The sequence below is a fragment of the Oenanthe melanoleuca genome, chromosome 1, assembly GCF_029582105.1.
Source record: "Oenanthe melanoleuca isolate GR-GAL-2019-014 chromosome 1, OMel1.0, whole genome shotgun sequence".
Taxonomy (NCBI): Eukaryota; Metazoa; Chordata; class Aves; order Passeriformes; family Muscicapidae; genus Oenanthe; species Oenanthe melanoleuca.
Genome location: NC_079333.1, coordinates 41,421,034 through 41,440,309, shown reverse-complemented (window position 1 = coordinate 41,440,309; position 19,276 = coordinate 41,421,034). Strand labels below are relative to the sequence as shown.

Sequence of the window (19,276 nt, the reverse complement as noted above, 5' to 3'; positions counted from 1 at the left end):
AGAAATATGAAATCTAGCACATGCAGCACAGAGCCAGCCTTGCCTTCTTCCTGAAAAATATAAGCCTTTTGCATTGCAGAGGTTTGTTATGGAGAGTTTTATTATCACAAGCAGCAGCAGTTGCACATTTTGAATGTAGGTCAACACATATTTGTCCAAGTGCTGAAGTATTACATGAATGCTATCCTAAAACAATTCATCTTGTGTCTCATCCTTTATTACACTACTTCTCTACAGGAGTAGTCATGGGTGGTTTTGAGCTGGATTTTGTGCTAAGAGGTTTTTTTCTGATTTCTGTAACAAACTGCAGTCCTGAAATATATCCTATTTGTCATGATTCTTAAACTGCAGTTTCTTATACCAAGAGATTTGATACAGCAAATCCTATCTTCTTGCGAATCCCTTTTAATTGGGTTTGAAATTAATGGAAATCCAGTGTGGTCACATTAGGCTAAAACAAGGTTTGGCTTTCTTTGCTATAAAAGGGAGTAAGATTGTCTTTCTACCTACAGACCAGTAACCTATTGTTTGTTGAAGGAAATAGAAATGTTTACTTGTTATCCTACGAAGTTGATTCCCAGGGACTGACAAATGCTTTGATTCTCCCTGGGAATGTAGCCAAGGTAAAATAGCTAATAGCATAGCAAATAGTGCAATTTGTTCCTGAGAAAAGTCATTAGGATTTTATTTTTCACCTATGACTAAATGGGAGCATGATATTCTGCTTCAGAAGACATCTTTCCTCATTATCAATTTAAACAAAAAATAGAGCCAGAGTCAGGATTTTCTGATATAAACCTTCTTTTTTCTTAAGAAAACTATTAAGACTTAATATCAAACTAAAATATTTTCTGATGTTTAAAACCAAAATATTAAAATTATAAAAAAGGGATTTTTAAAAAGCAATTGTGAGTTTTCTGCTAAAGCACTTTAAATCAGAGATTATATTGACATCAAAGGTAAATGTATTTGAATCCCCACTTCTGTGAACTCTTGTGGGTTAGTCAGTGATAATGTTTTTAATGGAGATGTATTTTTACTTGTCAATAAGCACTGTGGTATCTGTAGGAGGAGTCTGTACCCGTCTTATCTAGCATGGGAGGAGAATGCAGTCTTCTGAGCTTAAATCATGAAGGGCATAACAGTTCTGGTTTGAAATAAGCTTCTATTAAACTCCTAACCACGCTTTAACTGTTTTCCTTTTAAATGGTGGAAATTTCCTATGTGAGAATATTGTTTATAGAAGAAAAACATTGATGCATTATGGGAGGAAATGTTATTGCAATGTGCATGAAAAATTCTCGACCAATGCTAATCATACAGAGATATTAAAAAAAAACAAAAAACCAACCCACCTCATAATGAGTTTGTTCTCTCCCAGAGAACACACGTGGACGTGCACGTAGACTGGAGAGTGCACAGAATCCGGGATGTGAACACTAAAGAGAAACAACCTTTGGGCAGGTATTTTCACTTGTCAGAACAAATTGGTAATGAATTACAAACTGCTATCATTAGGATCATCCTTTCAGTAGTTTTCAGGGTTGGGTGGTTTCCAGGGCTAAGAGCCTCAGAGAATATTTTATTAGAGACAGCAGCTGTTGATGCGGCCTGGTTGTTCTTTCCCCATTCATTCTGGCTCTCAAGAAGAGCAGATGATGCTATGGCTTACTCACAAAGGTTAACAAGCTCTATGCTATACTCTTACTAGCTAGGTAGGAAATATTCATACTTTAAATACAAGAAATCTTAGGAAGAAGATTTGTGCTATCACAACACTTTGCTATCCACTGTGTGGGTCAAGGACAGAGGATGACTTAATAGCACAGACTGTGGTGGAGGAAAAGAAGTGGAACCACCCTTCTGACCAAATACTTCCTACTTCCCAAATATTACAGGCTGGTGGATATGCCCTGTCAGCCCCACATGCTTAGTGCACTTGTACTTTCTGTACATGGAACAGCTGTGTCCCTGGCATAGGGCATTCCAAGGGAAAGAGAAAGGATTTTTCTGTTGTTATTGTTTCTTAGTTCGATGGATTTTTTTGTTGTTTTCTTCTGGGTAAGCACAGCTAGGGGTATATTCCTCCAGAGTGTGCATCTGTGAAAAACTTGAGGAGCTGGCTTCACTCTACAGGTTTATAGGCTCATCAGTCACCTTACATACCACATGCCTGGGAATCCCATACATCATTGATGCTGAAAAAGATTACATACCCACAGGAGGCTGAAGGAGGAAAAATAAAAATCAGCTTGGTACTTAAAGAGAGAGAGAGAAAATAAGCATTAGGTAATAAATACAGTGAAAAGTAGAATATTTGTAAGGTAAACAAATTTTGGCAATCCCCAATTCCAGCATTTTGCATGAAGAAGGGAGAAAGGTTATGTCTAGGGGCATAGTATGAAGCTTGGTTAGTCTATGAAGAATAAAAATGAAGCAAAGGTTAACATACTGAATCCCTGATTTAAGGGACCATTTTCTCCATAGAAAATCGGTGAGGTGTGGAGATGCTTCTTTTCAGTGAGGCAGGCCTCTCACTAGTGTGGGTTCACTCCACAGCCTGAGGGGGTTTGCTGGCCAGGTCAAGAGTGGTAAAGTGGAATATTTATGTACAACCAGAGGCTCAGTCTTCACATGGCCTTGTCTGGACTGGCACAGTTTTCTCTTCCTCTGTCCCTAGTGCTGCACCAGGCCAAAGGTAATGTGATCGGTGCTGGCTGCGATGGTGGCTTGTCCAGGGGATGGTCTCTTCTGGTGAGTGCCTGAGCCTGGGGGAAGCTGTGATGCTGTCTTTAATCCATCCTGGCCTGGTGGAAGCTGTCTTTGACTTTCAGTGTGGTTGTGGCTTCCCCCATGTGGTTTTGGATCCTCTGTGCTGGAGGAGGCTTCAATGAAGGAATGGAGGCAGGTGTGGGGTTGAGGGATGGGGTCCCACTGCATATAAGGTTAAAGTATTGTACTTGCTCTGTGAGGACTCAGAGGGAGACGCTGTGGATGGAGAGGAGGATGGCAAAATGCTGGCTCTACTTGAGAAAAGGTGGCACAGGGAGGGCCTGCTGGCAGGTGGAGCTGGGAAGCATGGAGTGAGCAGGAGCAGGAGGTGGCACAGTAAGTGTGTGTCCATGGAAGGTGGTTGCAGGTAGCTGCTCACCCCCTTCCTCTTGCCGCACCAACTTCCCTGGATCCATCTGGCATGGAGATCTTCTCCTGAGGACATGGCGTGTGCTGCAGGAGAACCCTGGCCTGGTCATAGGGAAATCTTGGCACATAGAACTGGCTGCTTCCAGAGAACCAGAGAGCCACTTAGGTTGGAAGAGACCTTTGGAGATCATCCATCCAACCTTTGACCCAATACCACCATGTCAAACACCATGGTGTTAAGTGCCACGTCCAGTCTTTTCCTAAACATCTCCAGGGACAGTGACTCTACCACCTCCCTGGGCAGTCTATTCCAAAGTCTAATCATAATTTCCATGAGGAAATGTCTTCTAATGTCCAACCTGAACCTTCTGCAACTTGAGACCATTTCCTCTTGTTCTATCATTTGTTACCTGGGAGAAGAACCTGACTTCCCCCCAGCTCCCCCTCCTGTCAGGCAGCTGCAGAGTGCTGGGTCCCCCCTGAGCCTCCTTTTCTCCAGGCTAAACACCCCCAGCTCCCTCAGCTGCTCCTCACAGCACTTGTGCTCCAGAGCCTTCCCCAGCTCCGTGTCCCTTCTCTGGACACGCTCTAGCCCCTCAATGTCTTTCTTGCAGTGAGGGGCCCAGAACTGAGCACAGGATTGGAGCTGTGGCCTCAGCAGTGCCCAGTGCAGGGGGACGGTCACTGCCCTGCTCCTGCTGCCACAGCACTGCTGCTCCAGGCCAGGATGCCATCGGCCTTCTTGGCCACCTGGGCACACCTGGATCATGTTCAGCTGCTGTTTGCAGCACCCCCAGGTCCTTCCCAGCCACTGCCCTCAGCCTGCAGTGCTGCCTGGGGCTGCTGTGACCCAGGAGCAGAACCCGGCACTCGGTCTTGTTCAACCTCAAAGCTCGGCTTCCCTGCCTTCAGCTGTATTGAGCGGCAGGTCCCACTCGCAGCTCCGCGGCAGCGGGCGGGGCGGTGCCGTGACGGCGCGGCGGGGGCGGTGCGGTGCCGGTGCCCGCCCCGACATGGCCGCTTCCTGCAGGTAACGCGCCCGCCGGGCCGGGGCTGCAGCGCCCGGGCCTCGCCCGCCTCTGGCTGGGGACGGGAGCCGCGGGGGCGGCGGCGATCTCTGCCGCTCGTTCCGCTCCCCTCCCGTCCCCGTCGTGCCGCCCTGTGCGGCGAGCAGAGCCCGCGGCGGCCTGGCCGTGGCTCCGGCTCTGTCCCTGTCACGGTGTAAGGGGGAGAAGGCCGAGTCAGTCCCTACGCCTGCCTCTCGGCTTTAACAGCCTCCCCCGTGTGCACTCAGGGCACGGCAGAAGGAGGCTATGGGGGTGGTGAGCCCTGGAACACGTTGCCCAGGGAGGCTGTGGGTGCCCCAATCCTGGCAGTGTTCAAGGCTTGGAGAAACCTGGTCTGGTAGGGCGCGCCCCTGCCCATGGCACAGGGTTTGGGACTGGTTGTTCTTTAAGTCTGTTTAAACCCTTAACATCCTGTGATCCCAAGACGCGCTCCTGTGGTTATTCCTGTTACTGCTGTTTGCAGCGAGTGCCCAGAGCCAGGGTTTGCGGTGTGTCGGGAGTTTGGTGCTGGCAGTGCCTAGCAGGGATGGGATGCGGGGACATGCTGGTGCCTGGATGTGCTGGTGCCTTCAGGCGCATTTGGCCAGTGCTGAAGCTCTTAAATCTCACCTTCGGGCCTCCTGAATTTTTAATTTTTTTTCCCCCAGGTGTTTGTGCGAGTACTGTCTCCTTATACGTTTGTTGTGGCGCGTCTGCGACACAAAACCAAGCCAAAACTGAGTAGCAAAGAGCCCAACTTATCCCTGATCGTGGCGCTCCCTCTGCCGACAGCCGCCGCTCAGCTCTGCCCGGCCACCAGGTACTTTCGTTTTCAGAAGCGGCTTCTCCAGCAGATAAGTTTTGTGCATTGCATTAAAGCTTTGCGTGAGCCTTTGTAGTAACATCAGGCCAGTTTTGTGACGTGCTATAACCTTAGTTCGTGTTGCAGGGGGAAACAGTTTTCAGTGTGTATTTTCTGGAGCTACTTTTTAAAAATACTTGTAAAACTAGGTGGTAACAGTAATGAATGGAACAGTGGATTAACCCTTTTTCTTCTATCATCATATTGGCCTTTCTAAAGGAGATCCTATCAAATGAAGTTTCCTACTTCTATACAGTTGAGTGTGATTCCTTTATTCAGAAATCAGGGCAGATTTGGTTTCTGTGTCTGCTGAATTGAGCCACTGGTAGTGATATAACAGAGTTTTAGACCCAGTTCAGACAAAGACCAAGAGAATATTCTGCTGTCTCAGCTATGCAGGTAGTACTGTTTAAGATGCCTTCAGAGGCTGGAGACACCAAAGTGATGCTGGCAAGCATGACAGAAAGATCTTCAGCTTCTTGAGCAGGAGGTGAAAGGCAGAGTGTTGTGGGATAGGTCATCTCTGCCAGTGTTACATCCTATTTAGACAGCTGTATCACACCTTAGCTGACCCTTGTTCAGTTGTTTGGTTCAGGGTTTATGAAAGGATAAAAAGTAGCCTTTCTGTTTCTGTGCTAGTTTGACAAGCTCTGTGGCATGACTCCTTTGCTTTTGCCTGGAGAATGTGGGAGTGTGTGAGGATCTAAAGGCCTGACTAAACTCAGAACTGCTTTTCTTAGAGGCTGGATAAAGTTTTCCAGTATGTAGAGGTATAGATGTTATGGAAGAGGCCTGACCCTTTCAGTTTGAAGTCCTCTGTTCTGCAGGCTGTGTGACAGTGGTCTGACTGGTGTGGGTGACGTGCATAGCCTCCATGCTTTTCCATCTGAATCCAATTTACTGCCAAAGTATTAACCTGTCCTGTATCTTTGCTCTCTTTCTGTAAACTCACCAAGTCAAACATGTCACTTTCCTGTGAGGTGGTTTGGGACTGCATGACACCCTCTGCAGAGGAATATGTAGACTGTAAAGATGTGGGCCTTTGTTCACCTGTGTGTGGCAAATAAAGTGGGACAGGCCAAGCCTTTTGGACCCAGTTGTGTAGATGGTGATGCTTAGGGACATAGGGTTTACTGGTGGACTTAGCAGGTCTGGATTAACAGTTGAACTCAACCTTACAGGTCTTATTTAACCTAAATGATTTTGTGATTCTATGCAATTTTATAATTGCACAGCTCAGTCATAGTAAGCTTGCTGAAGGAGCCTGCAAATCAGCTGAATCTTGGTAAGGGTAACCCTTTAGAAGCACTTAGGAGAATTTACTTAACAAAAACTTTTGGAGCTTTTTTTCATGAGACTTTTATTTTCTCCTCTCAGTCACCTCGGCTTCTATCTATCTTACACTTTTGGGTGTTGATTTTTAGTTTTGTTTTTTTTTTTGTGTGTATTTTTTTTTTTGTGTGCTTTTTTTTTTTTTTTTTTTGTTTAAGCAAGTTTGAGATTTTTTTCGTCATTTAAGTAATGAAGGTTAAGAGGACCATTGCTCTCTGTGTGTTTAACACTTTTTGTAGATTAATTGAAGAATCTTATTTTGAACTGTTTTGAGCTATTTGTTGTTAGAAGGAAGAATATTATTCTCAAAGAATGAGTTGTGGCCTGTTTGCAAGTGTGCCATCAGGAAAGGAAAGTGGTTATTTAAGAAGGTACCAAGAATTTGAGGAAGGGAAGGGAAAAAAAAACAGAGTATAAAATAGGGTAAAAGCCCTTAATGAGCATTGTTGCTTTAAAGGGAAATGGCAGACAGTTCTTAAAAAATCTGTAATAAAATTAATTTTGTAGGGATCAAGATTGATTGTGTAACCCATTGATCTTTTCGTCCTCTATACTTCATTTCTGAAGTCATGTGAAATAATTATTTTAGTAGTCTTTTTCTTATTGTTCCCTGTTTCAGTTTTGTTACTTGTGAGATTTTTGTCTCATGCATTTACCTCCATTGCATGTGAGCATGCTTGTGCTTGAATTCTCTCTAAGAGATCCTAGGAAATGTCCAGAGTTTAATGGTAGTAGGATGGATTTTGGTGCTGAGTAATTTTTTAAAGTATTTTTTTGGTTTTGGGAGTTGGTTTATTTGGTCAAGCTCAGGTGTAAATGCGATCTCTATGCAGTCAGATGTGTAAAAACTTGAATAATGCCAGGAAATCAGGGTTCAAACTGTTAGGGCCTTGCATGTGCTACCTCAAACTTGATAGCAGGTGCCTGAAACCATGTCAAGAGAGAATTGCTAATGCCCACCATGCCAGTAACTTGCTACATTTGCTTGAAATTGTTTTTGACAAGGGTTTCAATTCATTTAAGACCACTATAAAATTGTGTTTGAGAACAGAAGAAGAATGGTAGAAGGATGAAGTAGTAAATGGAAAGGAAGGACAAAAGAATAAGTCTTCTTTGGCAGCATTTATCCTGCACCTTTTGGAGGATTATAATCTTTTATTTCCACGGAGTGCTTTTGTCATCCTGATTCTCTTTAAAGATTTTCTTGTGCTGTGCTGTTACAAGTTGTGCAGGTTGATGATGGTAATGCTGTAGCAATCACAGGGAATACATACAGCTCCTTTGCAACACTTCAGTATTTTATAACAATTTTACTAGCATATCAGTGCTTGTTTAAAACAAAATTTTTGCTAAGTCATTCAACACAAAGTTGCATCAAATACTAGCATGAGGGTTTTTTTAGCTTTGCCATTTTTTGTGGTACATTGTCATATTATCATGACAGAGTCTGCAGTTTAGGTATTGGGAAGCAGCTCTGCAGTCATGCAAGCCAGAAGGCATGCAAGTGGATAAGTGACTGTTGGGACAGTTGACAGAGTTAAATAATTACATATAAGTTTTGTTTTGGCTTTTTTTTTCCTTACAAATAACTGAAACAAAACCATTTTTTGACAGGAAGAGAAGATGGAAGGATTGTTGTCAGGTTGATGATGATAAAGGAATGGAACTGGACAGGCAACTGCAGGTGGATTGTCCAGCTATACTGTTAGGAGGATTTTTGGCAAAGAAGAGGAGATACTTCTAAAATACAGGTAAGGGGTTATGTTACAGGGAGAGATAAAGTCAAGCTGCATTAGTGTCTGGGAGCTTTGTCATAATCTTACATGAGATTTGGACTCCTCCCTTGGATTTGAAGGAGGTAGAAAAAAAGAAAGGAAAAGAATGTAGGCTCAGAGAAATGTGGGGAGATACTGTATGATCTCAGTATAGTGTTAGACCAAAAGTGGCAAAAAATGCAGCAAAACCTTGAGAATGCCAGTGGCCTTTAAGTACTCACTGGTTGGTAAATGCTGTGTTGCTATGAAATTCAGTAGTTAATATAGATACATATGTGTACACAGTTTTCTGTTCCTTCTCACAACAGGAATGTGATTTGCATTAAGTTTGGGAGATGTGGTAAATGATGTGTGGAACATTCTAGTTGCTTACTCTAGGACATCTGAGTACATTTGCACACATTTTTCTACTCTCAAGAAAGCAAATTTGGCCAAATGTTACACTTAGGTGCAATTAAGTAAAAGGAGCCAAATGTTTCATCTCCAACTCAAGCATTTGGTGAGGCGTGAGAATATCTGAGAAGCTGAGACAATACAAATCTCATGGCAGTTCCACACATAATTTTTTTCTCATGTTCTGCTCTGGAGAGACTGTGGAGAGAAGGAAATTAGCTGAAAGGTTAAAACCCACAAATGGATGCAGTGATACTGTGAATATGAATAGAGGAGTGAAGAGGAAGACAAAAATGGGAAAATTTAGTCAAGCAACATAGCAATCTTTTAAAGCTTTATTTTTGGGAGAGATAATTTTCAAGCAGGACACTCACTATGTGTTGTTGCTTCTCCTCTCCAGAACACCAGTATGGAAACTCAAGGCAGTGAAGATCTTTTGAAAGTCCAGAAAATGAAGAAGAAGGTATTGAGGAAGCAGGTCAGAGCTCAGCATACACTGATGAGACATGAGGGCATAAAGTGCATCTCCCATGCTACACAGGTGACTGGTAGTTGTGATTTTGATGGTAGTGCTGAAATGCTGCTTATCTATGTTCTCTTCTCATGTGTCTCATGTAAAATGCTGTTCTTAAAAATGCATTTCCCAAGGCAGAACTGTACTTAAGCAGTTCAATGTCTATGGAGAGACTTGGATGGCCTTTGGATAAGGTTTTTTTAACCTGAAACAGTAGTTACTTGGGTTGAGGAGGAGGAGGAAGCATTGGAAATGCTTTTGAAATAGATAAACTTTTCTTCTCTTTCTCTGTGATTTCTTTTTTTTTCCCTCAGGCTTTTAACTTTTGTACCCTTCTATCCTTCATAGTTTTCTGCCAAGTGTAATTTGTCTCATCTAAGCTCTCCATTAAAAACATGTCTGTCTTGGAAACCTTTTCCATTTTGTTTTTTTCCTCTAAACAAATTAAGGCTGTGGCTCTGTGGGAATTGAACTGATTGACTGGCTGGCTTGCAGCTGTTTAAATGTGGACAGCTTTTTCTTCCCTTGCAGAAAAGAGACCTAGCAGAAAGCTAGGTCTTAGGTTTTTGATTTGTAGTGTTCTGCCACAGAATACTTACAGCAGATCAGAGAATGACCTCACAGATAATGATATAGCAAAAAGTGATGGGAACTTGCAAACAGAAAGGGAAGTTAGAGTTTCTAATTGTTCTATGCTTGTTCATCCTGATACTGCAAATTCTTCCCATTCAAATATGGAAACATTAGTTAGATCTTTATACATATTTGTAATAAAATTTGGTTTAATTTTAGCTTGGACACCGCATGGACAGATGTTAATGACTCAGCAATCTTGTTGCTTGTCAACTCTTTAGAGCAAAGACTGTGTTTTTCTAGTGTTGCTTGGAAATGGAGCTGTAATTTGGGATTTGTTCCCCTTGAAACAGTTCCAGGTACCAGATTATCCATCTAATCTATCCAAAGAGTAATTCTGGGATCCAGCCAGGTCCTTATTGGTGACAGAACATTTGAATAAGTGATATATGAAACGAAATAATGGTGCTAGTGGTAAACTTGTGTCAGGAATATAGAAAATACTTCCAGGCTTTGTGCAAGAGTCTGACTATCTCTAAATTACACGATCAGTTGCTGCATGTGCTGGAGCAGTTGTGTGGTGGGGTCTTTGTAGATTAAGTGAAAGGAGTGAGGTTGAACCACTGCATATCCTGAACACACATGGGTCTCTCCATCAATAACATTATAGGAAATGGCAGTAATTAATAATGAGGTGCACTTTGAAAAAATATGATTGGTAGTGGGCAGCCTGATGCACAGCTTAGAACAGATAGAGCCTTCACAATAGGCATAATCACAGCAGTGCTCAGTGTATAATTTTTTCATTTTTTTTATGACCCTCCTCTTCAGTTCTAAACCTCATTTTCATTTTTGTTTTTTTAGAGAAGTGAATTGCAATAATTGAACACTTTGCCCAGCTGTTTCAGAAGCCTCCAAAATTGTGTGCCAGTGCTGCTGTTTGCTTGCAGTACATTTGACACACTCATTCAAAGCATGCATTAACTGAGGAGGTGTTTCTGATAGAGGTTGCAAGGCTTTCAGCCAGACTATGTGCTGAGCAAGCAAAGGTTGCATTAGCCTTGTATAACAAGCTCATGGAAATGTAAATATCGTGTGCAGAATGCATAAAAGAGTGCTCATGGGTTTATTTTTTCTTTATAGTGCTGTTCTCTTGGTAAAAAGTTAGTTTTAAATGAACCAACAATAATCACTAATTCTTTTTTTGTTTTATTTTGTTTTTTAATTCTCTTTCAATAAGAGCCTGGTTATTGCCAATGCTGGTCTTGGTAATGGGATGAGTAGACAGCAACTGCTCAGGATACTGGAAGAATATGGAGCAATGGAAACACTCTTAATGCCACCAAATAAACCATATTCATTTGTGAAATATAAGACAACAGAAGAAGCCAAGAAAGCCTTTAATGCCCTTAATGGAAAGGAAGTTACTCTGGAAGACTGTAGCCAAAACATTGTTCTATATATTAATTTTGTGGAAAAAGGTACAGTTTTTCTGCTGTCCTATATATCCAGCTTCCTGCATACTGCTCCCCTTTGCTTTTACTTCCTTGTAAATATAGGTGAAAGCACACTAGTTTTTGTAAGTAGGTGCAGAGATTGAAAGCTAGAATCTGAGATTCAGGATACTCTAATTTCAACTCTATTACTTAGATGCAAAAGGGATAAAAAGATTTGGTAATTTCCTGACTACTCGATACTGCAAATGAAGGTTTTGTGATTAAGGAGCCTGGAGAATCTTTGGACAGTTCATTGGGTTTCTTGTGTGACCCAATTCTGCAGTCACTGTCTCAGCTCCAAGAAGAAAAATATACACAATGAAATCTCAATCTTTTTTTCCTCCCCTTCTCCCCAGTATTTTTTTTTTTGCTGGTTATCAGCTATTTACTACAAGAACTGTTGCTCTTTCTGTGAGCTTTCATAATGTCTAGCAAAAAGGATTCCTGGTGTTGGTCTGTACATTCTGCCAGCAAATAGCTTTTTTTGAGCTCATAGAATGGCAAACTGAATGTCCCAACATCATTGGTGTTTTATGTTCACCTAGGTATTGTTCTGTACTCCTCATTTGTGCATATTTGATTACAGAATACTATCTGTCTATGGAAGGAATCTGCTGATATGGTAAATCACTAAAATTCTACAAAATTAAAATGAAATTCAGGTACAACCTTGAAGTGATTAAGAAATTCTGTTTACCATTATTTTTGCAGGAAAACCACAATTTGTGTTTGAATAGTGTAAAATCTTGTTCGTCTTGTGCAGTAAAATTTTTAGACAGTGCTTGAATGCAAAGCTTGGGCCTTACCCTGTTTTGTCAAAAAGGGATCATTCATTCTCCAAATAAGACCACAATGAGTGCTCCATTGTATCAATAAATATTTATGCAGCTGTACTATATTCTCATACAAAGTAATTATATCTCCATGGGGAACAAAGGTTTTATTTTCTCTAAAAAGTGACAATTTTCTTTTTTCCGTATATCTCAGTTTCCTTGCAAAATGCTGTTCCTACAAGCTTGCCTCCAGGCTTAATGGTAATTGAAAAGATTATTTCTCCAGAAGAAGAAAGGAGGATGTTGGAAAGTATTGACTGGAAAGGAGATGAAGATACTCAAAATGGTGAGTAGAACTCTAGGAATCCTGACATTCTATACTTTTATGTTGTTTTTTTCCTGCAGTTTCAGGTTACAGGAAGTCTACACCTTGGTAAATGAATTGTCAGAAATTATTCTGTGTTAGTTCTTAGCACTTTAGAAATTGGGTCTTATACTGCAAGTGATCTGAATTGATATTCTAGATTGAATTTATTTGAATAAAAAACCTGCATCCAGAGACAATTGAAGTCTTTTTTTAATGTTTCTTGTGCCAAGCACAAGACTTTGTAATTTGATGTCCAGCTGAAGAGCTGTGTCTCCTTTTATGTAAAAAAAATTACTTAGTGAGGCATACATTCTGGATGCTTTCATGCTTTCACTTGAGCTTATGGAGTTAAATCCTTCAAGAAATGAATTCTTGGAAATCACTTCAGAGTTCCTGTGCAAAAGGTTATGTTGACCTTAGCTAATGTGTAGTTTGGTCATTAATGAGAATGGTGGATCTTGATTTACCTGTAGGGTATTCATCAGGTGTAAATTCAGAGATCAGGGCAAGAAAAAGATGCATTAAGCATGGCTCAAAAAATTGTGTTCTCTGCTTCTTGCATATACAAAACCACCATCCCACTGACTCAAAACAGCAGTGAATGTGGTGATTGATGAATTACAAAAGGTAATAAGCAGAAGTGTGTACGTGAACAATGAGGGTCACATAGGCTTTTTTAACTGCTAATTAAATAATGGTTGGGCTTTACAGGGAGGATGGGATAGGGAAACATAATAAATTGCCTGCAATGTTGCATGTAGTCTTATGTAGTCTAATCTTACTTTAAAGTGATGTGTTTTTACAGCCCAGAAGACTTTAAAGCATAGAAGAGTGAAGCATTTTGGGTATGAGTTTCGCTATGATAACAATAATGTTGATAAAGACAAACCATTGCCTGGAGGTGAGAACTTCCCTATTAAACTATGCTTATTCTGCACTGGTGTTTGAACCATTATGTAAAGCCTTTAAGCCTCACTGAGTTATAGCTGTGAGAGACTGGTTAAAGAAGAGCCTTTGCTGTATCTTAAGCACACAAAAAAGTGCTTTTGAATTTTGAGATTCATTCCAAGTTATTGCTAGTGCTTTAAGCCTGTTGTCTAGTCACTTGGAACCAGAGGTTGCTAGCCTTTGTTAAGGTCTGGTCAAATAAGACTTTTGGGATTGTAGTTGTCATTCCTGTTCAGCTTTTTGTTCCATAAAACAATTACGTGTTACAAATGGCATATTAATTTATTTGGGGGATGTGACGTATGTTGCTGTATAAATTTATCTCAACCAGCTTGAAGCTTGCTGGATGCACACTGAAATAAAATTTCCTTTGCTCTGAGAGCAATTTCATAAACATTTCAATAACTCATATTTGGAGCTGAAAGCTGTGAGTCAGATCAAAGCAAGTGAGTCATCTTATAGACTTAGATATAAAAATAGTAAAATAGGAGAGTTAAATTCCTGTAAAACTTGAAGGTGTTTAAGGTGATGCATATATACTTGGGTGGATTTAGCATGCAACAGAAGGATTCTGGTTATATTAAGATTTTAGCTGTGAAGCTATATCATTGTAAGAGAATTGATATGTGAATTGTTTTCTAGTCTCACAGACTATTTTATGTGTGAGAAAAGCATAAACACTTCTGGGGAGAAAATGAGAATAAAAATCAGTAGATTCATGGAACGGATAGTAGTAACATATTTTTTGGAGTTACCTTCAGCAGAATTTTTCAATCAAGTCCTCAGGTAAAATAGCAAACCAAAGCTTCAGTGGAGGTCTACACCTTCCATTCCTGTTTCAAGACCAGTTTAACTTCAGCAGATTTTTTGGTGATATTTAATTTAATTCAGTAAGAGATTTCCAGGGAATTTTTTAGCTCTCTGCACAACTGACTGCATAATAATTTTGCTTTTTGACTGCAATTTTTTTTGTAATTGGTGAAAACTGCCTCTGATTTGATGTGGTTTTATTTATGTGTAGACATTATGGTTTGCATTTGTAAGGAGTAATCTGCTTCTGAATGCAGCAGCCTTGGAAGAGTGGCCTTCCTAATTCTGAGATATTAAAAATATATTGGATTTGAAGATTAGGCCCCTAATTCTGATGTGTGTGTTAGCAGCAGATAGAGAGTAATCATCATTATAGATGGACTTGCATGTATATGAAGCTATTTCTATGTATTTTCTTAGTTACATTTATTGTAAAAAGCTGTCCTGTCTTTACAGTTCTATTTCTCTAACTAGGTCTTCCTGAAATTTGCAAGCCATTCTTGGAAAAGTGCTTAAAGCAGGGATATATCAAACATAAACCTGATCAACTGACTGTAAATCAGTATGAACCTGGACAAGGTAAGTTTATTTGTCCTTCCAAAATTTTTATATTATTTTATATAGTGGTTTAGCCCTGGTAGGTAACTAAGCATCATGCAGCTGCTCACTCACTTCCCTCACTGAGGTAGAGAAGAGAATTTGGAAGATAAAAGTGAGAATTCTCATGGGTTGAGATCAAGACAGTTTAGCAAGTTAAAAAAAAAGAAAAGGAAAACAAAGGAAGACAAGTGATGCACAAAAAATAAAAGGCCTTGGCTACTGGCCAATCAGTTCTCAGCCAGTCCCTTAGTGTTATTACTGATCATGATGTCATATGATCATGTGGAATATTCTTCTTGTGCACCTCGACTTGCTGGCAGGGAAACATGAGAAGCATAAAAGACCCTGATGCTGTATAAGTACTGCTTAGAAAGAGGTAAAACATCTGTGTATTATCTACAGTGTTTTCATCACAAATCCAAAGCATAGCACCATGCAGGCAGCTGTGGAGCAAATGAACTACATCCCAGCCAAACCAGTACAACTTCACTAAAAAAGCATGAGTGTAGCATCTAACTGTGGAATGGTGTAGGGACAGAATTTAAGCACCTCCTTAGTGTACTTCCACTGTGACCAGAGATGCTTTGAATCAAAACTAAAGTCTTAATATTGGTTTCTGCACATGGGAACTTATATGTGCAGTCTTTAGTGCTACTGTTATGGAAAATGATGGCATTTAAGTCCAAGGCCATGATTTGAAAACTATCTATAAAAAGTTATAGGAATAATTAGTCATATTTGGTCTTCTAGTTAAGTTCATTTTTTTACTCCAAACATGTATTGCTTCCTGTAGTGTGCATACAGTCTCCAGGAAAGGGCTCCTGCTGTTAGTACATATGATATAATGTTATCATGCATTATGATATAATGTTATCATGCATGTGATATATGGAGTCTCAAGTATGATGCAAGCAGTGTTCCCTTATCTTAGAAATAAGGAATTACTGTAATTCTGTAATTTTTCCCAAACTGGAGGCTTCTGAAGAAAAATGAGCTTCTAATCATACTTGTAGGGAATAAATCATGTGCTGTACTTTTTTGCTAAGCTTAGTCATCAAGGTTAAGTATCTGGCTTGCTTTCCAGGGTGAGTCTCTCATTTGTCCTTAGGAAGAAAGAACAATGGCTTTACTCTCAGAATTAATGTCTAACAGCTATTACAGTGTCTGCTGAACAAGGGTCTGAAAAGCTGATCCTATTTGTTTGTGTATCTGACAATCTGTTAAATTGATAGTTTTGTACTTCTGGCTGGGACATTTGACGAGATTAGAGTTGTAGATTTCTATCAAGAATAGAAGCAGATTTTTTTGAAAAACCAAATAAAAACCCAAGCCCAAAGCAAAATACCCTTTCTTAAGTGCAGTCATTATGACATGAAGGAGCACAGAAGACAGTCAGATTAATACTGTCTGCATCTTGGTTCTGAGCCATTTTTTCACTGGTAATTATACTTGAAATTTTAGAAAGTGAGTTATGGCTATGAGTATCTAAGTTGGAGGGTAAGCTAAATAAGATTCATTAAACAAGGTGGGTAGGTCAGTCTGGTCTTAGTTGAATTATTGGTGACAGTGTGGAAAGCTGTCAGTGTTCTCCTGCTGCACAGTGAATTGCATTGGCTTCAGTGTGCCTCTTAAACAGAGCCTCAGTGCTCTGTACTGAGGCAAAGTTATGAGCCATAGCAAAGAGGTATCTACCTGTCTTTGGTTTTAAAGTCTCACTGATTTTCTGTCAGATTAAATGTTGGTCTCATAAAACACTGGTATCGTTTTCACTGAAAGTAATGGAATTCAGAATATTTACATCTGGATGTAAAATCTGCTGTATAATAAAGGTGCTTTATAGAGCTGACTGACACTTCAGAAAAAGTTGTTTTCAACTGGGGTATTCTCTACAGAGCCAAAATGAACTTGGGTAGAATTTTTAATAAACAAATAAAACTGTTTCAGTTTGGATGGTATAGGAATGACTCTGTCTGCCTTGGCCTGCAGTGGATCAGAGGAAGGTGCAGATGAAGCTCTCTCAAGCTGTCTGCTGTTCTCCCTTGCTCCACTGCTGACTGCTGTTCCCCACCATGTGGTGAGACCTTGCTGTGGCATGCACACTGCTGTTCTAGCACTTGGCATTAAAATGTGTGACACAAGCTGCAGGGACTGGCAGTTTCTTTCCAATTAGCAGATATGAAAGAGAAATCTAAACAAACCTTAAAAAAATGACTGTCCTTTTGGCAATTCTCAGTTCTGTGTGTGTACTCATACATGCCCTGGCAGATGTGTTACCCAGGGGTTAGCCTAGCAGTGATGTGTGTTTGCCTAGGAAGTGCAAAACAGAGGCAGACTTGATCCTACCAGTGCCTGCCTCTGAAGCAGAAGGTCATACTGCTGAAGCTGAAACCCTAAATGCAGTCATTTGCTTTGGAAATAGAAGGATTTGAGATTATTCCTTTGTGAAGGGAGTGAGGAAGAAATACATGATTGTGGATGAACTAAACCCAAAATCACTATAGGTGCCAAAAGTGTTGCTGCTAAGGGCTAGACTGCCTACAAGGAGAGCAAAGTGCTTGAGCTGCTCTCTGCAGCAGGGAGATCATTTGGAGTCATTGTTATTATTATTATTATTATATTGACATTTTGTTGTTTGTTTTTTTTTAAACAGGAATTCCCCCTCATACTGATACACATTCTGCTTTTGAAGATGAAATAATCTCACTCAGTTTGGGAGCTGAGGTAAACTTAATGTTTGCATGTGGTTTGTTGCTTTACTGAGAAGTTCCATTTTTATATTGTTAATTTGTTAATTTGATTTTCCATGGTGTCTGTCCACATTCATCTGAATTTAATATCAAGTATGAAAGGTGGTGTGATATGCTGATTAAATAAGTAACTGCAGTACAGTGTCACTGGAAGATTTACCAGTGATATCAGTGATTTTTAAATCTTGGCATCTAAGTCTCCATTGACCTTCCTTCATCTTTATTTCATCCTTGAATTTCACATATTCTGCCTCAGTACTGCAGTCCTGGGCTTTCTTATCCTTTCCATTTCAATGAAAAGGCTGACTCTGGCACAGATGCTCTGTTACTTCATTGATGTAACACCATAAGTAGTGCATTTCTAGGTTATTGTATTACAGCATACCTTGTAATGGTCTCAGAGATGGCCAAAAGCAGAGTGACTTTAATCACATGAAAAATACAAACCTTTCTGCCAAGTGGACTGCCTGGAGTGTTTTGAAGCTGTAAAAGGTTGGAATGTGTGCATTTCAACCAGGGACACAGCCAGACTTGGACAATTTCTAGATATTTCAGGTGTAGGCATTGGATTACAGCCTGTTAGGTATCTCACAAATTTCAGTGCCTTTTCCTAATGAGCCATAAATACACTTTTCAGGTGTAGGCAATCAAAGCACAGATGTAGTAAAACAAGCCAGTGGCCCTTTAAATGCTGTATTATTTATGGTTTTTCTTTCTAGTACTTCTACAACTTTTTTATGATTTCTTTGTGGTTTTGTGTGCTTAAATCTTCATCTGATTTTAAAATGAAAATATCAGTTGCAGTATTATGTGAGTTACCTATTTTAGGAGTGAAGCCCCATTCTCTATTCCCATTAAATCTTACCATGGGTAAGTTAATAAATTATTTGACTTACACATACAGCATCAACCTTTGGTATCTTTCTCTTCTTTTCTTTATTTTTCTTCCTGTAGGATGACTTTTTTTCCTACCTGAATGCACTACACTGCAATGTGGTGGAAAACATGGATAAAGCCATATGGCTTGTCCTTTCTTTTTTCTCCTCGACAGTAAATGCACACATTTACATAAAAAGTGCCAGAAAGAAGTAACCTTGCAACCCAGCTGGTTCTGTATTCTATTTTAGAAATTGGCAGACACTTCAAAGGAAAGAAAGGGAGCAGAATGCCTCATTATACTGAGTAATGGAAAGAGCATTTCTTTGAATTGCTTATAAGCTTGTCCCTCCAGGATCTGAATTAGGCAGATTGTGATAATTAATAACTACAATACATGCTTTAGCTTATGAAAAAGGAGTCTGGCAGAACAGAGGACTAAACACATACACCCTCCTAGCCTGGTGACTTAGTTATCACCACAGATTCTCAAACTTCTTATATCATCTTCATGGGCCCAGAGAGCTGTTTAGGTCGGAGAGAATCTCTTAAGGTCATGCAGCCCAAGCTCCTGTTTAAGTAGGGTCAGCAAAAGTGGGTTGTCCAAGACTGTGTCTGGTTGTGTTTTGGATATTCATGCAGATGTAGATGCCATAGCCTCTGTAGGCAATCTTTCAAAGTGTTTGAAATCTGTCACGGTAAAAATCCAAACTGTTTCTTTGTGTTCTGATGGAATGGTGTGGGATTTAAATTGTGCCCATTGTTTCTTGTCCTGTTGATGGACATTGTTAGGAGGAATCTGGCTCCTTCTTCATTCCTTCCATTCAGTTACTTATACACATTAACAATAGCAATCCTATCTGACCCTAAGCCAACCCTTGTCCAGGCTGATCAGTCTCAACTCTCTCAGCATCCTCTTATGTAAAGATATTCCTTAATAATCTTTACAGCCCTGTTCTGGACTTGTTCCAGTAAGTCCATGGCATTCTTCTAGTGGGAAGCCAAGTCCAGTCCCAGTACTGG

At 40.3% G+C, this 19,276-nt stretch overlaps 1 protein-coding gene across 3 annotated transcripts in view; it reads left to right on the top strand.

Moving 5' to 3' along the window:
• The first annotated feature begins 4,136 nt into the window (after positions 1-4,136).
• The window catches only part of ALKBH8 (alkB homolog 8, tRNA methyltransferase), a 45,428-nt gene continuing 30,288 nt past the window's right edge, over positions 4,137-19,276 (top strand). The window contains exons 1-9 of one of the 3 annotated variants that reach the window (XM_056492289.1): positions 4,137-4,171; positions 4,856-5,007; positions 7,996-8,132; positions 8,950-9,090; positions 10,877-11,117; positions 12,120-12,251; positions 13,078-13,173; positions 14,505-14,609; positions 17,281-17,351. In XM_056492289.1, coding sequence (XP_056348264.1) covers positions 8,959-9,090; positions 10,877-11,117; positions 12,120-12,251; positions 13,078-13,173; positions 14,505-14,609; positions 17,281-17,351 — 777 coding nt within the window. In that variant the 5' untranslated portion in view covers positions 4,137-4,171; positions 4,856-5,007; positions 7,996-8,132; positions 8,950-8,958. Of the gene's footprint in view, positions 4,172-4,855; positions 5,046-7,995; positions 8,133-8,949; positions 9,091-10,876; positions 11,118-12,119; positions 12,252-13,077; positions 13,174-14,504; positions 14,610-17,280; positions 17,352-19,276 lie in introns of all 3 variants that reach the window. The other 2 variants (XM_056492295.1, XM_056492300.1) reach the window with 2 other exon arrangements.